The sequence below is a fragment of the Monodon monoceros genome, unplaced genomic scaffold (assembly GCF_005190385.1).
Source record: "Monodon monoceros isolate NGI ecotype Baffin Bay Population unplaced genomic scaffold, NGI_Narwhal_1 Super_Scaffold_20, whole genome shotgun sequence".
Lineage (NCBI taxonomy): Eukaryota > Metazoa > Chordata > Mammalia > Artiodactyla > Monodontidae > Monodon > Monodon monoceros.
Window position 1 is genome coordinate 64,574,037 of NW_021703777.1, and position 24,700 is coordinate 64,598,736.

The following is a 24,700-nucleotide window of genomic DNA, read 5'->3' on the forward strand; positions in this document are numbered from 1 at the left end:
TTTCTTTCTTTCTTTCTTTCTTTCTTTCTTTCTTTCTTTCTTTCTTTCTTTCTTTTTCTTTCTTTCTTTCTTTCTTTCCTTTCTTTCTTTCCTTTCTTTCCTTTCTTTCTTTCCTTTCTTTCTTTCTTTCTTTCTTAAGGTTTATTGCAGGGCCAAGCAAGGAGAACGGGTGGCTTGTGCTCAAAACCCCTGAACTCCCTGATGGTTTGGGGGGAAAAGGTTTTATAGGCAAAGTTGGGGATGAGGGCTGCAGGGTGTGTGACTTTCTTCTGATTGGTTGGTGGGGAGGTAGGTAGCAGGGTGGTGCTCCAGGAATCTTGTGCTCAGCCTGAAGTTACTATCCTCCACCTGGGCAGAGGCCTTAGTTCTGCAGAAGAGTTCAAAGATATTGTTATGTATATTCCTTGAGGAGGAACCAGGACCCTTACCCAAGGCTGCGCTGTTGTTTGTTGACTGCTTCTCCCTTGTTTCTGTATTCCCTCCCTTCCCTAATTAGTAATTCTTTGAACCTGCCCTTTGGAACTCAGGGAAGGTCAAGGAGGCTGAATGAAGCCTATTTCCTACAAACAAGAAATGGGGGATGTGGAAAGAATTTGTACCCGAGGGACCTCCTGCTCAGTTGTGATCCCCCCTTTTCTTTGATAGTCCTCAATCTTGAGGAGAACAGGTGTTGGAAGCCTTAATATTTTTATAAAAATAGTTTTGACCTTATGGACCTCTTGAAAAGGTCTCTGGGATCTCAGCTCTGTGGCTCACACTTTGAAACTCACTGTCCTATATGATTATCCTGGGCCTGTTAAATATTGGCTTATGCAATTGCATGATTTTGGACTAATTCTAGGCAAATTTAAGTAGCCAATTAGGGAGCAAATTATTAAGTAGCAAATTTTAAATTTGGTGTGTCTCTGTGCCTTCCTTTTCTATGACAACCCTGAAGGCATTCACTGGTTCCCTAGTGGCACGGATGGAATACGTACCACCCAGGAACCAATTCTTGCTTGCTCTTGCTTGTTTGTTTAGTCATTGGGCAGGTATTTATGGAGCCCTACTTTTTACCAGGTTCCCTGACTGGGCTATGGGCCTGATGCAGAGCTTCACATGCCCCATCTCACATAAACCACTTGCATCAATTTTCTATTGCTGCTGTAACAAATCACCACAAACTTAGTGGCTTAGAACAACAGAAATTTACTACATTATAATTGTGTAGCTCAGAAGTCCAACATTGGTCTCACTGGACTAAAATGAAGGTGACGGCAGCACTGCATTCCTTTCTGGAGGCTCTAAGGGGACATCTGTTTCTTTGCCTTTTCCAGCTTCTAGAGGCCCCCTGCATTCCTTGGGTCATGTCTCCCTTCCTCCATCTTTCTCCATCTTTAAAACATACACTGTGCTTCTCTCTGACCTTTCATCATTGCGTCTCTCTCTGACCACAGCCAGGAAAGGTTCTCTACTTTAAGGACCCATGTGACTAGATTGGGCCCACCCAGATGATGCAGGATAATCTCCCCATCTCAAGTTCTGTAACGTTAATCACATCTGCAAAGTCCCTTTGGTCATATAATATAACATGTTTATGGTTCTGGGGATAAGAGTGTAGGTCTCTTTGAGGGGGTGTTATTCTGCCTACCACACACTTAGTAAGTGTGCATTAAATAGTTGTTGAAGGAAAGAATGAAGGATCCTATCCCATCACTCATTTCTCAGAGCTTTGCTCCTCCCTGATATTAGATGTTGATTGTTTAAGACTCAATTGAGGTACCACCTCTTCGAGGATTTAGGTGTTGCTCTGCTCTATTTCCAAAGTAAATGAATACCTCTACTAAAGCACTTATTTACTGCATCATCATGACTGTTCCTATCCCCACTCTCCTGTAAGTTCCTTGAATCTTGTGTCTGGCACGTAGTATGTGCACAATAAATATTTGTTGATGAATGCATGAGAGCAGCAATTAATTATCTTTATACCCACCAAGTTACATTTTTGCATTTTCCCTGGGGCATGTAAAGCCCATTCCCCAAAGAAGCAGAGTGGCTTTAGTTATGGGAATTTAAGGCCTTGTGGCAAGTATTAATGCAAGAATGGCAAAGGCCATTAACACAAGTGATATTTGGGGCAGAAGGGCCTTAGGCACTCCCTGGCAGCATCCCTTGAGCCCGCACCCGCTAACTGAGCGGAAGCTTGGAGGAATTGTAGAGATGGGTTCTCTGCAGAGCAGCACTTTGGAGTGGCTTAGAGTTCCCCTAAGTGTCTGCAGGCTCTGCATTCCAGAGGAACAGGTGTGGAGCCGCAGGCCTGCTCTGCAGCCACACTGCATATGGCCCCTTTGCACCTCATGCCTGCAGAGGTCGCCAGCACAGAGACTGACTCTGACTTTGCAGAGGTGTCTTAATTCAGCCCCAAAGTTGGCTTTTCTAAACATAACATGCATTTTACAGAGGGCCTTTTGTATGGAGTTACTGGGGATTCATTCAAAAATAACAGAAGCCCCAGTCTGCAGAATTAAAAAAAAAAAGTTTTTGTCATTCCAGACACAGCTCCAGTCTTCCACCTCCTACTAGTAAGCCCATTTATATCAAAATGCATGAGAAATTTAATCCCTGGTACTTTATAAAGAAGCCATTTTTTTTCCTTTGGTTGTGGTTTACTCTGTGTGTACTTTTTTAATGGCAGTGTTTAATAATGTTTATATTGCCTTTAACCTTTGACTAACTCTGCAGTTAAGTTCCAGGATGTGGTTACGCATCCAGTATTTGTAGGCTGCTCCTGCCTCCTTTGAGACTGCTAACTTCTTATTCCTGGAAGGTATTTCATTCTCTTACCAAGCATCTTAATCACTTCTGCTGGGTAAAAAGGGAGTCAGTGGGGTAGTAGGCAATAGTAGTAGTAGTAGTTGTATAGTATTGGGTTGGTCAAAAAGTGCCTTCGGTTTTTAAGTAAAAATAAAAGACTCATTTTCACTAAGAACTTTATTGAACAACGTATTCACCCTTTTGTTCCACGACCTTCTGCTATTTTCCAGGCAACTTCCTAATTCCATCTTCCCAAAACTTTTTATCTTTTTGAGCAAAGAACTGTTCCAGGTGCCTTTTACAGTCTCCCAGGTAATTGAATTTTTTTCCATTAAGAGAATTTTGTAAAGACCTAAATAAATGGAAATCCAAAGGTTCAATGTCTGGCGAACACGGTGGAAGAATCAGAACTTCCCAGACAAGCTGTAACAGTTTTTGCCTGGTCATCAAAGAAACATGAGGTCTTGCGTTATCCTGACGGAAGATTATGAGTTTTCTCTTGACTAATTCTGGACGCTTTTCACTGAGTGCTGCTTTCAGTTGGTCTAATTGGGAGCAGTACTTGTTGGAATTATTTGTTTGGTTTTCCGGAAGGAGCTCATAATAGAGGACTCCCTTCCAATCCCACCATATACACGACATCACTTTCTTTGGATGAAGGCCGGCCTTTGGTGTGGTTGGTGGTGGTTCATTTCACTTGCCCCACGATCTCTTCCGTTCCACATTATTGTACGGTATCCACTTTTCATCACCTGTCATAATTTGTTTTAAAAATGGAACGTTTTTGTTATGTTTAAGTAGAGAATCTCATGCGGAAATAGGGTCAAGAAGGTTTCCTGCGCTGAACTTACGTGGAACCCAAACATCAAGGCAATTAACATAACCAAGCTGGTGCAAATGATTTTCAACGCTTGATTTGGGTATTTAGAGTATGTCGGCTATCTCCCGTGTGGTCTAATGTTGATTGTTTTCAATTAATGTCTTGATTTGATCGCTATCAACTTCAACTGGTCTACCCGGCTGTGGAGCATTGTCCACCGAGAAATCTCCAGCACAAAACTTTGCAAACCACTTTTGACACGTTCGATCAGTCACAGCACCATCTCCATATGCTGCACACATCTTTTTTTGTATTTCAGTTGCGTTTTTACCTTTCCTGAAATAATAAAGCGTAATGTGCCAAAAATGTTGCTTTTTTCTTCCATCTTCAATATCAAAATGGCTACACAAAAATTCACCAAATTTGATGTCTTTTTTAAATGTGCTGATATGACAGCTGTCACATACAGTCTAACCAAATTGTTTCGAATGAAGTTAAAGACAACTAAGTGCTACTAGAGCCATCTTGTGGAAAAAGCCGAACGAACCTTTTGGCCAACCCAATCGTAATAGTTAGTAGTTATCAGGGACTATGTGCCAGACACTGTGCTTTGTGACTCCTATTATTAAATCTTTAGAATAAACTTATGAAACAAGAACTATTATTGTGTATCCTCAAATGTAAGGGAAAGTACTTTCCTTAAAATTAACCCTCAGAAAAGAGGGCCTCCCCTTATGTTTGAGTCCTTACAAAGACTGTCCCATTGTGGGGTTACTCTATTTTAAACCACAAAGTAGTTTAAGCAATCGTCCCAGTATTATGAAAATGCCTGTGGCGGGCTTCCCTGGTGGCGCAGTGGTTGAGAGTCCGCCTGCCGATGCAGGGGACACGGGTTCATGCCCCGGTCTGGGAAGAACCCACATGCCGCGGAGCGGCTGGGCTGGTGAGCCATGGCCGCTGAGCTTGCGCATCCGGAGCCTGTGCTCCGCAACGGGAGAGGCCACAACAGTGCGAGGCCCGCGTACCACAAAAAAAAAAAAAAGAAAGAAAGAAAATGCCTGTGGCTTGGGACTGCTTGATATTCAGGCCTTTGTGATACTCTTTCCATTTTATATAGATGAGAAAACTGACTTACCCAAGGTCATACAGCTAATAAGTGGTACAGCCAGAATTCAAACCCAGGCATAAAATCTTACTCCCATCTCCTCATTTTTAATCCACCTCAGATTCTTTCTTTTACCTTTAAAAAAGTTTCAGTCTAGGAAGTTTCATCCAGGATGTTTTCTTTCCTTCTTGTTGAGGTTTCATTCTAAGAGCAGAGAAGATCAGAAGATGGGTATGCATCCAGTCTGGAGTCATGCTTTTATGGATAGCGCTAGGAAGGTCTAGTTCACCTTCTAAGCCAAGGTGTCATGGGATTCTCTCTGCTTCATCATTTCCAGATCACCCTGCTTCCCTTTGCTTTGATGGGAAGTTCATTGCTTCCTGAGTCAGTCTCTTACCTTGGCTCTGGTTGTAGGAGTTCTTCCTCATACTGAGCTGAAATCATTTGTCTTGGAATTTTCAGTCTGACAGAAAAGAGATCAAAATGTACGTGGCTTTGTCTCTTACTGTCTTCCCTTCCTCCCCTCCCCTTCTTCTTCCCTTTCCAATAAATGTTTTATTTTAGAATAGCTTTAGATTTATAGAAAACTTGCCAAGATAATACAGAGAATTTCTGTATAGCCCTCACCCTACTGTTAAAATCTTACACTATTGTGTATCCTCAATCATTTGTCAAAACTAAGAAACCAACATGGTACATTATTATCAATTATGAACTCCAGACTTCAGCCTGATTTCACTAGTTTTTCTCTAATGTCCTTTGTCTGTTCCAGGATCCCATCCAGGATATCACATTACATTTAGTCATTATGTTTCCTTAGTCTCATCTGGTGTGCGATAGTTTTTCATTTTTTCCTTATTTTTCATGACCTTGACCGTTTTGAGGGAGTGCTGGTCAGGCATTTTGTAGAATGTCCCTCAATTAGGATTTATCTGATGTTTTTGTCATGGGGTTATGGGCTTGGGAGAAGAATACTGCAAAAGTAAAGTGCCATTCTCATCACATCGTATTTGGGACAGGTGATATCAATGTGACTTATCACTGGTGATGTTAGCCTTGATCCTCTGACTAAGGTAAAGTCACTCCTCCCTCCCCTTTCCATACACAGTTTTTTAAAAGCAAGTCACCATGTTCAGCTCACACTTAAGATGTGGGGCGATTAAGTTCTGTCTCCAGGAGGAGAAGTATCTTATGTAGGTAAGTTATTTGGAATTCTTCTGTTAAGGAATATTTCTCTTCTCCTACATTAATTAATGCAACCACTTATTCATTACCAGTGTGGAGTGATGCATATTTATTTTATACTTTGGGTTATAATCCATTACTACTACTACTTTACTTATGCTCTTGTGCAAATCATTCCAGCTTTGACCACTGGGAGATCTCCCAGTTGTCTCTTGTGTCGTTTTGACATGCCCCCATTTGTTTGTTTTCTAAGGACTTCCTTACTTTCTGGCACTACAAGATATTCCAGGTTCTTCTTGTATTTTCCCCGCCCCATCCCTAGAATCAGCCATTTCTCCAAGGATCTCTGGTTCCTATTATTGGAGAATGATATTAGAAACTAAGATCTGATCACTGGAGTGCTCATTGCTACTGGGATGTAACTACTTCTACATCTTCTCAGTGGACAGAGTTAGGAAATACGTGAATGTATATCAGCCCATGTTACACACATATCTACGATATTTCTGCATCTACATTTCTTTCTATAGGAAGGCTTTTCTTTTTCAAGTATTTATTGTTATATTTTGCTGTGTAGCGAACAGCGAGATTCACTGCCTTCTACCACCAATGGTAATTTTTTAAGGTAGGGGGAGAAGAAAGTAAAAATGGAGATCTTAGCGTAACTATGACTTAAGAACTCAGTCACCCTCTAGTCCGATCATGTAATTTTAGAGATGAAGACATCCTAAGAAGTTTACTGAGATCCAAAGAGGTTAAAATACTAGCTAGTGGAACAGTCAAGATTGGAATCTGGCTTTTTGAAACGGAATCTCTTTATTTCCACAATATCTAATGCCTCTTTAAGACTAATCAGTATTCTTGGCTTTGTATTCAGCTCAGTTATTAACTTCTTTGGATGCGTTAAGCAGATTAAAGTGTAATTTTAGAAATTGGTGTGCAGAGGTACGAGCTAGCCAATGGAAGTCCGCTGCAGTGTCACTGAGGAGGGATTTTGCTCTCCAGTGACAGATCAACAACTTGAAAATGATGCTCTGATGGCCAGATGTTAGTGAGTGAATCTTCTTAAATGACTATGATGATTACCCTGCCCTGTTTTACTTTTTATAACTATCGCAAAAAATATATATATTTTTACTCTGGGGAGAGAATCACAGGGTTCCTATAGGACAGATACTTGATGTATACACCTGCTTTTTAGAAATGGGATATAAAGCAATGGAAGAATCTGTTTAATGTCATCCAAGGAGTTGGTGATAGGGTAAAAAATAAAAAGCGAAAGCTGCAGCCCCCATGGCCCTTCTTTTAACAGGCCAGCCACACAGCTCCTTTCTTTTAAATTGCTTTTGGGCAGCTTTTAAAGTAAAGAACAAACACTTGAAAGTTCCTCCCAAGAGACTCCTGAGGCTACAGGACAGTCCTAGGATGCCTTCAAACCTTTCAGCCATTTCCTTTGAGAAGTGGGTATGTTTATACTTGATAAACCATGTCTTGTCACCACATAACAGTTAAAATCTCCATTCTGCTCTTTTCCATTTGTACTTTAGTCATTCCATTTTAGTTTTGTTTGGTACATTGTGAACATCCAGGATTTTTAGTGGAAATAAATGGTAACAGCTGTTTCCCATGTACCAAAAAATGTAATTATGAACCTTAACCTTGAGATGATATGTCCAGATTTTCCCAGGTGTGGAAGTGACTTGAAAAGCTCATTTTGGGTAGTCGTCCCAATACAGAACCACAATCAGCTGTGCCATCAACTTCATTCAGAGAGAGAGAGTTTCTATAGGTCTTTCTTTATTCCAATGTTCCCTCCTTAACACGGCTTTTCCTCTTTAAGATAGTGCAGGGACTTCCCTGGTGACGCAATGGTTAAGAATCCGCCTGCCAATGCAGGGGACATGGGTTCAATCCCTGGTCCGGGAAGATCCCACATGCCGCAGAGCAACAAAGCCCCTGCGCCACGACTACTGAGCCTGTGTTCTAGAGCCCACGAGCCACAACTACTGAGCCCGCGGCCACAACTACTGAAGCCTGTGTGCCCTAGAGCCAGCGTGCCACAACTACTGAGCCCATGTGCTGCAACTACTGAAGCCCATGTACCTAGAGCCTGTGCTCCGCAACAAGAGACGCCACTGCAATGAGAAGCCCGCGCACCGCAAGGAAGAGTAGCGCCCGCTCACCACAACTAGAGAAAGCCCGCGCGCAGCAACGAAGACCCAACGCAGCCAAAAATAGATAAATAAACAAACAAACAAATAAATAAATAAAAGACTATGGTCTAAAAAAATTAAAAAATATAATAGTGCATATTTACTGACATAAACACACCCTTAAGTCCCATCTTTCATTCCTGCTTTATTTTTCTCAGTAACTCTTACCACCATTTAAAATACTATATATTTTACTTCCTTAGGTTTAAATTGTCTGTTTTCCCCCATTAGAATGTAAGCTCTGTGATAGCAGAGGATTTGTTTCGTTCACTGCTGTCTTCCCCAGACCCAGGGTAGTACCTGGAACATAGTAGATGCTCAGTGAATGCTTCTGAATGAATAACGTGAAAGTTGTAACTCGTGATCATTTGGCCCCTGATTTTAATATAAATACAAATAGTTGAGTTTTATTTTACAGGGTTATTTTAGATTATAAGTAGAATTAAATCACATTGTTTAAAATGGGGATTTATCTATTCACCAAAAACCTCAGAATTTGTACTAGAAATGTGCATAGTGCATTGGAAGTTATGCAGCTAACTCAGTAATGCAATGCTGTTATCACATGAAAGGAATTTTGAAATTCTCTGCTAAATATCACTCAGGAAATTGGTGGAATATCTAAAGGCACATTTTTTTTAAACTTTAAATGTGAATTATCTTCAGACTAACCCAAAGATATCCTGAAATGTCATTACCCAGTTTGACCAGATTTAGCAGAAATGACTTTTCATTGTTATAAAAAGAAAATCTATTCTGACTAATATTTGCCACCTTAAAGAATATTAAAAGAATATGCTATAAAATCTAAAGTAATTCCTCTGAAGGAATGTCAGCATATAGGTGCTGGCGTGTTTTAATTTTTAATCATGTTACAAATATTTTTATTTAAAATTTCTAGCATCTGAGCTACGTACACTTTTATTTTTAAAACACATGGCTCTTATTTCTTTAAGCAATATGTAAGATAATAGAAAAGGGTATGCAACTTGACCAGCCATTTTATGAACTAGATCTTTCAAAACAACAGCTCTAATGCCAAATTGCCTGCAGTATTCTCTCCAGGACAAGAAACATACAAATAAAAAGCAATCTAGTCAGTGAACATCACAGACTTGTTTGCAAGCTATCTTTGGGCTGATGTAGTGCATAAATTACGTCTGTACAAGACTGACATATGTGCCTATTCCCCCCTTTTATTTCAGAGCATTGGGGAGTCGACAATGTCTGTTGTGTTAAATCAGCTGCTTCCCATGATTAAGCCTTCGAACCAGAGGACTAATGATGACTACAGCCCCGAAGAGCTGCTGGTCCTCCTGATATATATTTATTCTGTCAGTGGAGAGTTCTCAGTGGACAAAGACCTGGGTGAAGGTGAAGAAAAAGTGAAGAAAGCGTTGGCTCAAGTCTTTTGTGAGGAGTCTGAATTGTCACCTTTGCTGCAAAAAATCACAGGTGAGTGTTTAACAAAAATAGAGGACATAAACATCACTGATACCGAAAACAGATTTAAAAATAAAGGCATTTGGAAATAGGATGTAACCATCTTCATTGGAGTTGTTCCGAATTTCATGAGGCCTGATGAATGCTAGCCAGCCTTTCGGATTAGAGGTTTTTGTTGCAGGTTTTTTTTTTTTATTCCAGTTGTGGTAGGGAAATGGCCTTCTAGTTGCTTGTCAGTATTCATATTCTTAGAGCCTAAGCCTTGTTAAAATAGCAGAATACTCACAGGGTGTAATATCTTTAAGGAAAAATAAAATGATGTGCATCCATCCTATTCAAAGGATTTCTGTTGACATATTCTCTTTGAGATTGTCATTTCAAACTTAAAAACAAAAACAAAAAACCTGTTTCCCTAAGACGTTGTACAATGTTATAGGATGAAAATTGCCATTTTCAAGAACAGTTTCATATTTTGACTTCTCATACTTCATCTTGAATCTGAATTAATTGGTACTATCCAAAATAATCCCCAAACATCCCAGTAAAGTAGGCTGTTGATTTGGGGGAAGTACCTAATTAAATATCCTAAAATCTCACCATTTTCACTTCTTGTAAGAACTGTGGTATAACTTACGGAGATATTCATTTGTGTTGTTTCATATCAAATTCAATATTCTTTATATTTTGTATAAAGCTTATTGCTAGTAGTGTGGATTGAGCCTGGGCCTGTTTGAGAGTGAGAAGTTATTAAAACTTACATGTAAAACGTAAATACTTTAAAAACATACCAGGTTGCCATTCATTCATGGATATGTGTGTGTGGGTGCATGTAGACCTCTCCACTGGGGAAGGCTCAGCTGAGGGAGGTTACATATCATCTGACTTTTCCTCCTGTCCCCTGTCCTGCCTCCCTGGGCGGGGCACCCAGCTTTCTCAGAAGCAGGCTGTATCTCTGTCCACCTGAGCATCCCGTGCATGTGTGCTTTCCTTTGTGCCCACTGCTGACCTTTCCTGTGTCCGGTCATGGAAAACGAAACCCTGACAAGATGGAAACCGAATGAACTTCCCACAGAAATGAAACATTTCCTTGCCAAGTACAGAACCTGCTTGCCAACTTAAAATCTACGTAAGGAAAACTTGTGGGAGTTGTTCCCATTTCATTAGGGTACAGCACTGAGTGTGATTTCATGTGTGTGTTTGGCTATAAATGAATATTGACTTAGAAAGACTTAATATGGTTTATATAGAGCTTAGAACAGTGATTTGATTCAAAGTCAATTTGAATACTAGGAGAGTATAATTGGAAGTTATTCTTAACACACATAATTCCAGAAACAGACAACAAAGATGGTGTGTTCTAACGAGGGTGTTTGGATAGCTTTCTGCAGCGTTAGTGTGTTACTGTATTATTTTGAGAATTGAGGTCAAGCAGTCAGTGTTCATTCGATATTCGCTCAAGGTGTTTATTGACCCAGAATTTCATTCTTTATTGGTTTCTCTGTTTTATGATTGCTCAGGATATTGCATTTTCTTGCTTTTAAATGTGATTTCACATTTAAAAACACTTCTGTACATTCGTGTTTATATTAGGAAAATTTGTAAAGTTAGCAGTTGAAGGTAAAAAAAAATACGAATTTGTGGAAATTTTAGTGTATCTTTAAATTTTGGAGACATCTTATTTTATAATACAAAGTATATATTCCTACCTAGATTAGCTTTGGTTTTTTTAATTTATTTTTTATACATCTTTACTGGAGTATAATTGCTTCACAATACTGTGTTAGTTTCTGTTGTACAGCAAAGTGAATCAGCCATATGCATACATATATCCCCATATCCCCTCCCTCTTGAGCCTCCCTCCCACCCTCCCTATCCCATGTCTCTGGGTCATCACAAAGCACTGAGCTGATCTCACTGTGCTATGGGGCTGCTTCCCACTAGCTATCTGTCTTACATTTGGTAGTGTATATATGTCGATGCTACTCTCACTTCGCCCCAGCTTCCCACCCCACCTCTCGTGTCCTCAAGTCTATTCTCTGTGTCTGTATCTTTATTCCTGCCCCTGACAGTAGGTTCATCAGCACCATTTTTTTTAACTCCATATATATGCATTAGCATACAGTATTTGTTTTTCTCTTTCTGACTTCACTCTGTATGACAGAGTCTAGGTCCATCCACCTCACTACAAATAACTCAATTTCGTTTCTTTTTATGGCTAAGTACTATTACATTGCATATATGTGCCACATCTTCTTTATCCATTCATCTGTTGATGGACATTTAGGTTGCTTCCATGTCCTGGCTATTGTAAATAGTGCTACTGTGAACATTGTGGTACATGTCTCTTTTTGAATTATGGTTTTCTCAGGGTATATACCCAATGGTGGGATTGCTGGGTCATATGGTAGTTCTATTTTTAGTTTTTTAAGGAACCTCCATACTGTTCTCCATAGTGGCTGTATCAATTTACATTCCCATCAACAGTGCAGGAGGGCTCCCTTTTCACCACACTCTCTCCAGCATTTATTGTTTCTAGATGTTTTGATAATGGCCATTTTGACCAGTTTGAGGTGATACCTCATGGTAGTTTTGATTTGCATTTCTCTAATAGTGATATTGAGCATCTTTTCACATGCCTCTTGGCCATCTGTATGTCTTCTTTGGTGAAATGTCTATTTAGGTCTTCTGCCCATTTTTTAATTGTGTTGTTAGTTTTTTTGATATTGAGCTCCCTGAGCTGTTTATATATTTTGGAGATTAATCCTTTGTCAGTTGCTTCATTTGCAAATAGTTTCTCCCACTCTGAGGGTTGTCTTTTCATCTTGTTTATGGTTTCCTTTGCTGTGCAAAAGCTTTTAAGTTTCATTAGGTCCCGTTTGTTCATTTTTTGTTTTTATTTTCATTACTCTAGGAGGTGGGTCAAAAAAGAACTTGCTGTGGTTTATATCAAAGAGTGTTTTTCCTGTGTTTTATAGTGTCCAGTCTTACATTTAGGTATTTAATCCATTTGGAGCTTATTTTTGTGTATGGTGTTAAGGAGTGTTCTAATTTCATTTTTTACATGTAACTGTCTAGTTTTCCTAGCACCACTTATTGAAGAGGCTGTCTTTTCTCCATTGTATGTTCTTGCCTCCTTTGCCATAAATTAGGTGACCACATGTGTGTGGGTTTGTCTCTGGGCTTTCTATCCTGTACCATTGATGTATATTTCTGTTTTTGTGCCAGTACCACACTGTCTTGATTACTGTAGCTTTGTAGTATAGTCTGAAGTCCAGGAGCTTGATTCCTCCAGCTCTGTTTTTCTTTCTCAAGATTGCTTTGGCTATTTGGGGTCTTTTGTGTTTCCATACAAGTTGTGAAATTTTTTGTTCTAATTCTGTGAAGAATGCCCTAGATTAGATTTGGATGTACAGTTCAAACAGGGTGGATAAGATGTGCTACTTAGACTTAACATAAGTCAACTTGCCAGTGGAACACACATGCATTGATCAACACTTGTGGACACCAAAAGGACTTGATTTCTGAAGGTAGATTTTTACTTGGCCAGTATAGACATGCCCCTTATTAAGTATGTTGAAAAGTCCCGTGTCCTGAGAAGTAGGGTTTATGTTTACAGTTAGCTGCTGAAGACAATGTTTAATCTACATCTCAGGATAAGGAGTAATAGGATAACATTGAGGCAGTGGTGACTCAGTCTTGTAGAATAGGATGGAATACTCAGTATGTACTGGAAGAATTGAATTGTCTTCCAAATGTGCTTAGCCTTTCATGGAACCAGGTTAGTTTGGCTTTTACCATGAACTTGCCCACAGTGTTGCACTTATGTTATTCCAGTTTATAATCTCAGCTTACTTGCTACTGGTTGGCAGAAATTACTTTATGTCTTGTGGACATTTTGTGGTTGATGAGATTTAGTTTAAAAGTACTATTGAAAATAAGCAATCAAGATAAGAATTCTACTTTTTATATAATGCTGTAATTTTACTAATCTTAACTGTTGATAGAATCAAGAAATCAATACTTCTTCTGTACTAAAAATTAAGCATGTTATCATCACTCAACTGCTAAGTGATAGAACCAGGATTTGAACCTTCTGGATCTCGAGCCCATGTCTTTAAACATGAAATTCCAAACCTGCCACAGGCTCACTTCCGTAACCACTGCATATTGTATTCTGTAACTTATGCTTGCTTAAACTTACTGTTTTATGCCATGCATGCTCACTTTCTGAACAGTGAATTAATATTTGGTTAATATTATAGATATTACTTGTGCTTTTGAATCTGTCTATAATAGCTACTTATAGGAGTTTCCTCATACCTTCCTATTTGCGTGCATGTATCCTCTTTGTTTCTCCATTGCTATAAAGAAATTAAAATATTGTATCTAGTCACAGAAATCTATTGGTTGTCTAGCTTTCTAAAACAGGAGTAGCAAACTTAAATCCCTTTTATTTCAGTAATACCTCTTGACAGTAATTACCCTATATTTAAAATTCATATTTCCTTTTATATGTTAAAAATGTAATTTACTTTTGATAGTTTCTTTCATTTCTCTCTATTCTTCCCTTTTATGGAAAGGGCAATGAGAAATTGTGTTCGGCAAAACAAAGCAAAACTTAAGCATGGTCAACGGCAACGTATTATTTTCTTTTTAATAGGTACTCTTGGGGAGAGTGGTGGGCAAAAACTCTCTTTTCTACTCACACAAAATAACAAGGGTTGGCTCTCAGGGTGTCAGGGATGGGAGCTGTAAAAAGAAAATTGGTACGGCCTAAATGTGTCATTTAGTGTTGTGCTTTCTCAGTCTTGCTAAGTTCAAAGAGGGTATCAGTTTCCATATATGTTAGTATTTGCATGGCAGTCACAAGAGAAAACAAACGAAAACCATTTGAACTTTCTTCAGAGTATGAAATCAAAACACTCATTTCAAAGATCTGTGCAAATGTGGACTATCATCATACAGGGAGCTATGTCAGAAAAAGCATAGGCTTAGAGCAGAAATCCTTGATTCAAAAGTCCTGGCTCTGTCATTTCCTAGCAATCTGTGTTAGTGGGCACATTACCATCTCTGAACCTTGATAATAAATATAAGCGCCCTATTGACCACTCATGATTTTCCTGAGAATAAAATGATGTGATGTGTGTGAGCTAATTTTTGATCCATAGAGCACTGTAATAGGTAATTTTTTTTCCATTGCTGTTATTATTTTGATGGCATCTAGCTGTCATATAGGGCAGTGCTTCCCAGCCTTTTTAACGCTGTTTTGCACACAGGCAGTAAGAATGTTTGCAGAGTCTACTGAGGTAAGTGGACAGGCTGGTGTGGTCGGGGGCAAGCAGCAGCAGGGGCTTGATCACTCCAGGCCCTACCCGCCAGACCTGTGAACTGAAGCAGCAGCTTGGCACACCTGTAAACTATTAAGGGCAAATCAGTGCTCTAAGGTATGTTGGTCAGGGGGCTCTGGAATCAGGAAACAAAGAAAAACAAAACTTGCGTATGGTTTTTGACACCCACAACCCTTGGAAAACAATTATTTTGGTAAACAATTTTTATATTACTCATTAACTTATGTCCCTGAATTTTTATAGTGTCTTTAAAGATCAGGTCAATAAGAGCTAGATCTGTTTAGTTAGGTTCAGTGTAATGCTAGGGAATGAAAGATTCAAAATATCTAAGAACTCTATGGTTCAAGAGAGAGGCATGATAATACCACAGAAACTGTAATTTATATTTATTAGATTCTTATTTTACTTCCTGTTGATAATTTGGGATTATCAATTTCTGTATTATATTAGGATTGTACCTGGATATATGTAATGGAAAATTTACAAGATTAGCTTAAATAATAAATAAAAATAAATAGGGATTTATTTTTTTTCTCAGCAGGAAGTTAAGAGACAGGCAGCAGAACTCACACTCCTTTTGGCTTCCTTCCTTCCTCCCTTTCTTCCTTTTTTTCCTGTCAGTATATTTCATCATCATGGTCATGAGGTGGACACTCCTCTTCCATGTATTGTGTCCCTGCTTTAGGCAAGGAGGGAGGAAGGATGAAAGTAAAAGGAATATACTAGTGGTGTCTGCCCTTTTTTATATTAGGGGAACCATAGCTTTCTGGAAGTCCTACCCAGAAGACTTGTAATCGTTGCCTAGAACTGGGTTTCATGACCACCTCTGGCTACCAGAGAATTTGATGAATATTTTTAACTGGGCACATATTGGTCATGAACAAAGTCAGGGTTCTGTTAAAAGAAAGAAGGTGAGAGTGGGCATTATGTAAGAAACTTGAATTTGCTGCAGTTATTATTATAGGCTTCCCTGACAGAGGAAATTCTAAGGCAATATAATATACTGTGAGATGGAGTGATGCCCCGGGTGCAGTTAAAGTATTAGTTTTCTTTTACAATATATACTGAAAAAACACACTATTGTGTGCTAGTATCATTGGACTTATAGCACAAATATTTTAAACTTATCAGTATTCATTGAACATGCCTATGTATCTGGCATTATTCTCTCTAAGCATAGAAACCCTGGGGGTGGCAGTGGTGGAGTAAAGGCTCTGAGCACAGGATTTGGAGCCAGGTGGGAATATCAGGTAATAGCAGCATTATAATATCTGATAATCCTAGATAATACTGTAGTGTTCAAAGTGCTTTTGTAAACAGTATCGCCTTTGATCTGAAAAGAATATGTACGTTTGAACCCATAAACTTATATGCCTAAAAAATTATACCCCAAATATCTGAGATCAAATGAAATATATCTATAATGCTGAGTTCTCTTTAAGACAGTTTACTCATAAATATACTGCTAGTTTTTCAAACATGGTTTGGAGCGGAGAATATAAAATTGTATATAAACTTGGAAATAGGAGAGTTGCAGTTTTCCCTGTGTTTCCATTTTTTCCATGGCAGTTCCCTCCCTAATAAACCTTTTGTCTTTAGGTAAAACCCAGGTACACTTTGGGGAGGTCCCATAGTTGCCTGGGTTTTTGTAATAGGTGTAAGACTCATAAGGCAGGGCTTCCCTGGTGGCGCAGTGGTTGAGAGTCCGCCTGCCGATGCAGGGGACAAGGGTTCATGCCCTGGTCTGGAAAGATCCCACATGCCACGGAGCGGCTGGGCCCGTGAGCCATGGCCGCTGGGCCTGCGCGTCCAGAGCCTGTGCTCCGCAGCGGGAGAGGCCACAACAGTTGGAGGCCTGCGTACCAAAAAAAGAAAAAACAAAAAAAAACTCATAAGGCATATATTATTATGTTTTATGAATGGAAAGGTTCTCAACAATTATCCAGTTTATTCGTTTTGCACAAGAGAAAATCAGTGCCCCAATAGGTTGACTAATTTGCCTCAAACCACCAACCAATAGCCTATCCAGTGCAAGGATGGAACTCAAGACTGTGTTTTCTGATTCCCAGTCCAGAATTCTTTTTACTAGACCAGTGATTCCCAACCTTTGTCTCATGGATCCCTGGGAAAATCTAGGAGTTAGAACAAAAGGTTCACTCCTGTGTGTGTGCTTTGTGCTTCATCCATATACTCAGTATTACTCTTCACATATAAATATACAAATATTTGTAGATGTAATTTATAAAATAGAAATTCATTTAAAGATATTGCTGAAGCTATAGAATTTTTCCTTTGTATCTTTTAGGTAACAGATGCCAAAAACATAATTATAAGATATCCCCATACTTTAAAAATGTTTGAAATCATGAGTTGCAATAGGAGTCTCAAACTCAAATGCTTACAGGGACCAGCAACTAATATAAATAAGTAAAGTAGGTTAGGTTTTGGAAAAACAACAGTGAAAGTACAGTGATAATTAGCAAAAGATAGTTGGTCTTAATAAAGGGGGCAATAGGGTGTGGCGATGACTATGTCAAACTGGAGATCCTCTAATTGTTTCCAGGAGAGCATGAGTCTAATATTGCCAATCTCTCAAGAAATCAGGAATCTGAGGGTTTTTTTTTTAATATTCTTAATTAGCCAAATTTAAAAAGCTGGCTCATTTTCTAAAACACTGCATGAGTCATAGAGATCTTATTGAAGGGCAGAATTCAGCCTGTAGGCTTCCAGGTTGCCATCTTTATACTAGAGTTTAGTATCTAGTATACAACCCAGCATACAGGTTGCAATCTTTATACTAGGTACTGCCTCAGGTATTGATTACAGAGAAAAGCGTTTAAATCTCTAATACTTACGAGAAATCTGAAAGATCTCTAGGCAGATGAAATTAGATACTACAGTTCGGTCGGAAAGCAAAGGAAAGGACCTAGTGGCCTCCTTTTTTTAACTAAAAGAAAAAAAAAAATCACATTTGTTTACATTTTAATCTGGCATGAGTTTACCAGTGAAGTAGCATAGGTTTTCCTTCCAAATAGATCCTGTAAAGATACCGTATATAAGTAGAAGTAGACTTCCCACAGAACTCTGTATATTGGATGGAAAACGCTGGGAAGCAATTTTGGGTTTAATATTAGGAAGACAACTTAGGAAAATAAAGCCAGCCAGCAAGTCTGACTCACCCCCATGAGAAGAGCTTCCCAGCACAGGGAACTGACACTGAGACTTGTGTCAGTAGGAATTTTACTAAGACATTTTAGGACTTTAAAATATTACGGTGTGAAAAGTCAGTTCTGTGGAAGTGCATAAGATGGTATTTTTCTAGCTAGATCCATAGTTGTGCTTCCTTTGCTATGTAATTCTCAAAACTTTGGCATAAAACAATGGCAGGATTCCTGTTATTCTAACTGGAATAATCTGAACTTCACATTGATTGGGATAAAATGTATAAATTACCTTCATGATGCAGCATGATTTTTAAAATCATCTTTAACTTTTTTAAAGTTTTGATTTTAAGGGATCTTATTTCCTAAGTTTTTTCTTCTCTGTTCCTTCCCACTTGTCTTTTGCCCTGTTTAAGATCAACCATGGATAATAAATGAGGAAAGGCAGGTCCAGTTTGGAAAGCACTGTTCTTAGGGACACTGAAGGTAAGAATAGTCTAGTGAGCTCTGAACCAATATCCACTTGCATTCCTGTGAAAATCTAACAGAGGACTCCGAATGAGAAGGAGCTGAGAATTTATTTTCAATGGCTTGTGGAAGGCAGCTTATGGTACTTTCAGGTCTGCTTTCCAGTGGAAAGCATATATATCTACTCTTATCTCCTTAGTAAGACAAAGCCACATTCTACAACCAAGAGTACAAATCTATTTGCAATGATTTTTTTTTCTTTTCTTTTTTTTTTTTTTTTTTGCGGCACTCGGACCTCTCACTGCTGTGGCCTCTCCTGTTGTGGAGCACAGGCTCCTGACGCGCAGGCCCAGCGGCCATGGCTCACGGGCCCAGCCGCTCCGCGGCATGTGGGATCTTCCCGGACCGGGGCACGAACCCGTGTCCCCTGCATCGGCAGGCGGACCCCCAACCACTGCGCCACCAAAGAAGCCCGCAATGATTTATTTTTGACAGCTTTCCTCTTTTGAAAAAGTTCAGGTAAACATAGACCATATAAAATTATTATTGCTATTTATGGCTGCCACTTTATTATGAAAACTTTCATCTCCATCAACACAAGGCATAGACGTTTTGTTTATTACATTAGTAGAGCTATGTCTTTCAAACAAAGCATTTTTCATCATTGGTCAAGTACTTTCCCAGCCTTGTAGAAAGTCAGTCTTCTTTGTAAAATATAAAGCACTTCCCAACAGAGAATTGTAAAAGATGAGGAACTAATGAGAATTTCTCCTCCTGTGCTTCCTTTACTCTGTCACCTCTGCATTCTTTCCTCCTCTCACAGCTTTCCCTCAGTAATTCATCAAATATGCATTTCTGCAGATTTCTGCTCCTAGGGGCACTATTTCAATTGAAAAATAGTTTTCAAGATTTCAGAAATCTTTCCCTTGAAAAGTTGATCCTTGGACCTTGAGGACTGCCAGTGACAAAGGATGTTGCTGTGGTAACTAGAAGGGTGATCCTAAAAGTTCATTGCCAGCCTTCGTGTTACCCACACTTGAATGAAAACTTCAGTTCATTACAGTAGGTGACAGTGTACAAAACCATGACTGCAGAATCCACTCACTCAGCTGAAAGAGGACTTCAGGATGCAGGGGAAAATTCATTTCAGCAAAGATTCTGCCTCACTTCTTGGTTCTAGTTTATGGATTCTCAGTTATTGTGGCATTCCAGTATTAGACTTTTCATTAAGGTATATACCTTCATTTCTAGTGTTTCAGATTTCTTGTTTCAGGGCTGCCAAAACAAAACAAAACAAAAGCTTTAAAGACTTGTTTTCTATTATGGTTTGTAACACTGTTCGGTATAATAGGGTCTATTTTTCCTCTTGATTTCTAAGATTTCTGCTGGAAACTCTAATGAAAAACATATGTCTGCCCTAAATCACTCCCATGAGAAATGTTGGAACTGTTACATTTAGTTTTACTGTCCAACATATTAAAATAGTTAACCACAGCACATATTACAAAACAGCTATATCAAGTGAAGTTTACAATGTTTAGTTCATATTTAAAATATATCACAAGCTGTGTATAAAAATATTTAGAGCTGCCTATTAAGGTAGCTAACCAGTTATGTAATTTTGCAAAAATATTAAGAGATCACTACAAATTACTTTCTCAAGTACTTAATTTTTCCATACCAGCTCATAAAAGCAGTCATTCTTAACTAAGACACTGGAACGGATCTTCTTGCAGTGGTATTTATAGATGCACAAATGCAGAGACAGACTGTCCATATCGTTAATTTTTATGTCTGCACATGATGCCAATAGTAATAATTGTGTGTGTGACAGAGAGATTAATACTTGCTGATTCTTATGAACTGCACATTAGACTATAAATTTCTCAGTCATGAAAGAGAACAAATGGAATGCGTGGAATACAGGGTAATTTTCTTAAACACATAGCTCTGGATCAGATAGGAGTGATGGGGTGGTATGGTTGAAAAGAGCACAGACGGGAAGGGGCCTGCTGTTTATTCCTAAATATGCCCATAGGTGTGTAACCTGAAAGTAAGTCACTTAGCTTCCTTTGGACTCAGGATCCTTATCATAAAATGAGAGCTTTATTAGGTGAATCTAAGGTCTCTTCTTTCACTACCATTCTATGGTTCTAGCTTCTTTTGCTTTTTATTTTTATTGGAATCAGTGTACTCCCTTCCCTACCTCTAAATCAGCTCCTCCTCAATACCTTTCTATCTTTTCCATGCTATCACTGTCATCTCAGGAGGGAAGCAATGGACTCACTGACTCAACCTCAGCTCCTAGAGAGCAGCCCAGCTCTGTTTCCTTTGAGATGCTGTTTACAGCTCTCCAAAAATGCTCCCTGTTCTTCCATGGCCTTCCCTCTAAAATCCCTGACTCCACGCCTGCCCACCCATTTATCCTGCCTGCTGATACCAGGTTAACATTCTTAAATTTAATTTTCTATTTTAATATCTTTAAGGTTTTTCCTCCACTATTACAGTCATACGTTCTCCTTGTAGAAAATTTGGAAATGTCAAGAACAGTGTAGAAGAAGCCACGTACAATTTTACTGAATATTGATGAAAAGCAGATACTTGCCATTTGTTTTCATCTTTTGTGAACTGCCGGCTCATGGTCTTTTCCTTTTTTCCTACTGATTATTAATTTTATTCTTAATGATTTTGAATCAGAGCATTTGTATTATTAAGGTTATTAATACTTAGTCATATATTTTGCTAGCATGTCTTCCTAGTTGGTATTTGCAGTTCATATTTGCTTATACGGCAAGTCTGGAGACAGAGCTATATTTAGGAATTTTGGGGGAGGGGCTCCAACAGTGTGATTGGGACTCTCTGCATCTTTTAAGCTTTTCATCCTTCTAAGTATTGACCTCATTCTTTTCTACCACAGCTGCCTCTGTGTGACCTCTCTCCCTCCCAGACATTCCTGGCTTATGTCATTCCAGAATAGCAACTCAGGAAAAGAGAGAGCTTTTTTTCTTCCAGGGGTTGTAGATCAATCCTAGGAAACGAAGCTGACTGTCACGGTTACTGATCCACTCACTGTTGCCAGGGGAATGGGGCTCTCTTTGGCCAAGCTGAGTCCTGTGTTCATAGCTGTGTTGGGAGTGAGCAGGAGGGAGGTCGGGGCAGGGATTTGCAGAAATGGGCGGTGGGCTGTGATCGACAGTCCAGCACTGCCATTTAACATAGGGTCTGGAGCAATTCCACAGAGGAAAGGATACTGATGTACAAAAGCTAGATATGTCCACCATGAGAACATTCACTAATAAACCAGTTTTATTTCTTTATATTTAAATAATACATCTTGGGCTTCCCTGGTGGCGCAGTGGTTGAGAGTCCGCCTGCCGATGCAGGGGACACGGGTTCGTGCCCCGGTCTGGGAAGATCCCACATGCCGCGGAGCGGCTGGGCCCGTGAGCCATGGCCGCTGAGCCTGCGCGTCCAGAGCCTGTGCTCCGCAACGGGAGAGGCCACAACAGTGAGAGGCCCGCGTACCGCAAAAAAAAATTTAAATAAATAAATAATACATCTTATCTTCTCCCTCTTGTGTTTTGTATTTTGCCTGTAAATGGATAAAGATGTCATCGGCACCAGAATAATTGCTTCAAGAGTAGGTATTTGTATACCTAAAAATAATTGTCTGGAATTTTCACTAATGTTTTAGAAAACAGCATCAGAACAACTGTGGACTAAGGGCATTCTTAGAACTCAAGCTGCTTTCACCATGCAATTGCCCCTCAACACTCGAGCAGCAGTAATTGTGCCTGTCATGCATGGCTGTGTAATTATATATAATTCTTTGAATATAAGAATTAGAAGGGCAGAGATTGTCATCTGGATGAATTTTAGAGCTCCATTCATATTTATGTGTTCCTTAAAATATTTATAATCGGATTTTCTTCCCTGATGACAGCCATATACTTGTTCACTGTAGTATAGTTGGAAGATCTTTTGCTCTTTAATAAACACAGAATAAAATTTAAAATTACCTATGAACCCACTACCCAGAGAAATCTACTGTTAGTACTTTGATATGTATTTGGTGATCTGTTTATTGGTAAGTGGAAATTCAGATCCCATATATGCGTCCCAAGTGAATATAGCAGGTGAGATTTTGTTTTAAATGTGTTTTTTAGTTTACCCGTTAAGGTCAGAGTGCCTAAGATAAATAGGGCCCCAGGTATAATGTCACATACGGTTTCTGAAACTAACATTGGAAAGATGGTTGTTGAGAATGTTGGTTCTGAATCCATGTCCCAAGTTCTAAGAGACATTATCCCTCAAAAGTCAGATTACCCTTAATCAGAACATAAAGGAGAATACTCTAAGCCAAAAAGGAGGTTCATTAGGACCTTGGGTAGGAGGAAAAACACTTAGGTACAAGTAGTTCAGCCTAGAATTGTGGCAGAAGAAAATCAAAGAGAGACACAACAGGCTCTAGGCTCTGACTTATAATTTTATTATGTGAGAAGAGAAGATTAATATTTTAAAAACCAGGAAGAGAACATATGTGTACAACCATGGTGATACTCATTTGTATTTTGAAATTTAATTGTAAATGTAACCAAGAACGTAATTCCCATAGAAGCCTGACTCTTTTCTGCCTTCGGGTGTTGCCTGTTTCTTCTGTGCTTAGCACCTGGACTGAATTGGTCCCAAAAGGAATGGTAATTTTCCCTGAAGTGTTTATGAAATGAAGCCGCCTTCTGCTTTTTTTTCCTTTCATTTTAAACACAAGACATATGCCTGCACCTATTCGTCAAGCTCTTGAGTTGTTGCCAACCTGACAGACAGCCATCTGGAAAAGGAAACTGTTAGGGTGCAATGTTCATTAACAATTTACATTTTCCAACATGTAAAATGCTTAATTCTAGATGCTGTGGTTTTGTCCAAACTATACTCTAAAATAATTGGACTCTTTATTTCCTTATTTTTGTTGTGGTGGTTAAGGACAACAGTTAAATCTGATCTGTTTTTTTTTTTCATACAATGAGGTAGGATTGGGGGTTTCTTTTCTGTAGAAATCACCACCTTGCAAAGAATTTAATCTTTGGCTAAAAAAGGTTCCTTCATAGTTAAAATGTAGTTGGATACTTCCTCACTGGGAATGCACACCCTTTCTGTCAAAGTGTAGAAACAATGCATCGTGTAAACAATAACACTTCAGTTATAATTTACAGTATTTGGGGCATCTCTTTGATGTACAAGAAGTGAAGCACATGTTTTCATCTATCAGAAAAGCAGAATGCTTTACATTTCGTTCCCAGAAACAGATATCAAGACACCGATTTTTTTGTGTGATTGTATCTTTGTTATTATTTTTATACTTTAATCTCGTTTCCCATCCCCCTTCTCCCTTCCTTCCTCCTAATCTCACACTTCTGTGAGAGAACTCATAAAACTGGTCACCTTGGGAGTTTGCACACTGTATTCTTGATTATTTCAAGTTGTTCTTGAGAATGCAGAAGCCCAGACAAAATGACATCATCCAAGATGAGTACAGCCTTTTATTTTGGAAATGGGTATTTAATGGCTTTTGATTATAGAGTGATTGTAGCATTTCAGAGCAACAGCCCTTCCAGATATTCGGCTGAAAGTGTTGACGCTGTTATATGTCAGGGCCGCTATACCCAGAGTTTAGAATAGAACAAAACCACCAGGGTGTATTTGTTGGAACTTCTTGGTAGGGTATGTGCAAATTACAATCAAAATATCAGATCTCTAATTACTTCCTTACTGTTTTTGTCTTTGCAGTTCTCTCTTGAGCCAATTTATGCCTTATCATTTTTTAAAATACAGATTCAACATGTGAAAGATCCGGGGAAAAGTTCTGGGAACATAGATTTGTTGGCTTTTTGATGGGCCTTTTTAAGGACATGGCTCTTGTTTTCCAATTTGGCAGTGAAAAATAATCAGTGTTTTGCTTAAAATAATGGAAGAGCAAAAATGAACATGATCAGGCTGAAAAAATATCTGGGTCATTACTCTCCAGGGTATAGGGAGGAGCTAGAAATGGTTACCAAATAACTGTGCTACACCCACAGCGTCCTCTGTGTCTGGACCAAAGGCACACACCCCCTGCACTGGACTTCTCAGAGCAGTAGAATGTCATTTTTCCATGATCACCTTCTCAC

At 39.1% G+C, this 24,700-nt stretch overlaps 1 protein-coding gene across 1 annotated transcript in view; it reads left to right on the forward strand.

Moving 5' to 3' along the window:
* The window catches only part of SCFD2 (sec1 family domain containing 2), a 395,999-nt gene that overhangs the window by 156,370 nt on the left and 214,929 nt on the right, over positions 1 to 24,700 (forward strand). Inside the window, exon 5 of the mRNA XM_029234649.1 lies at positions 9,322 to 9,571. Coding sequence (XP_029090482.1) covers positions 9,322 to 9,571 — 250 coding nt within the window. The remainder of the gene's footprint in view (positions 1 to 9,321; positions 9,572 to 24,700) is intronic.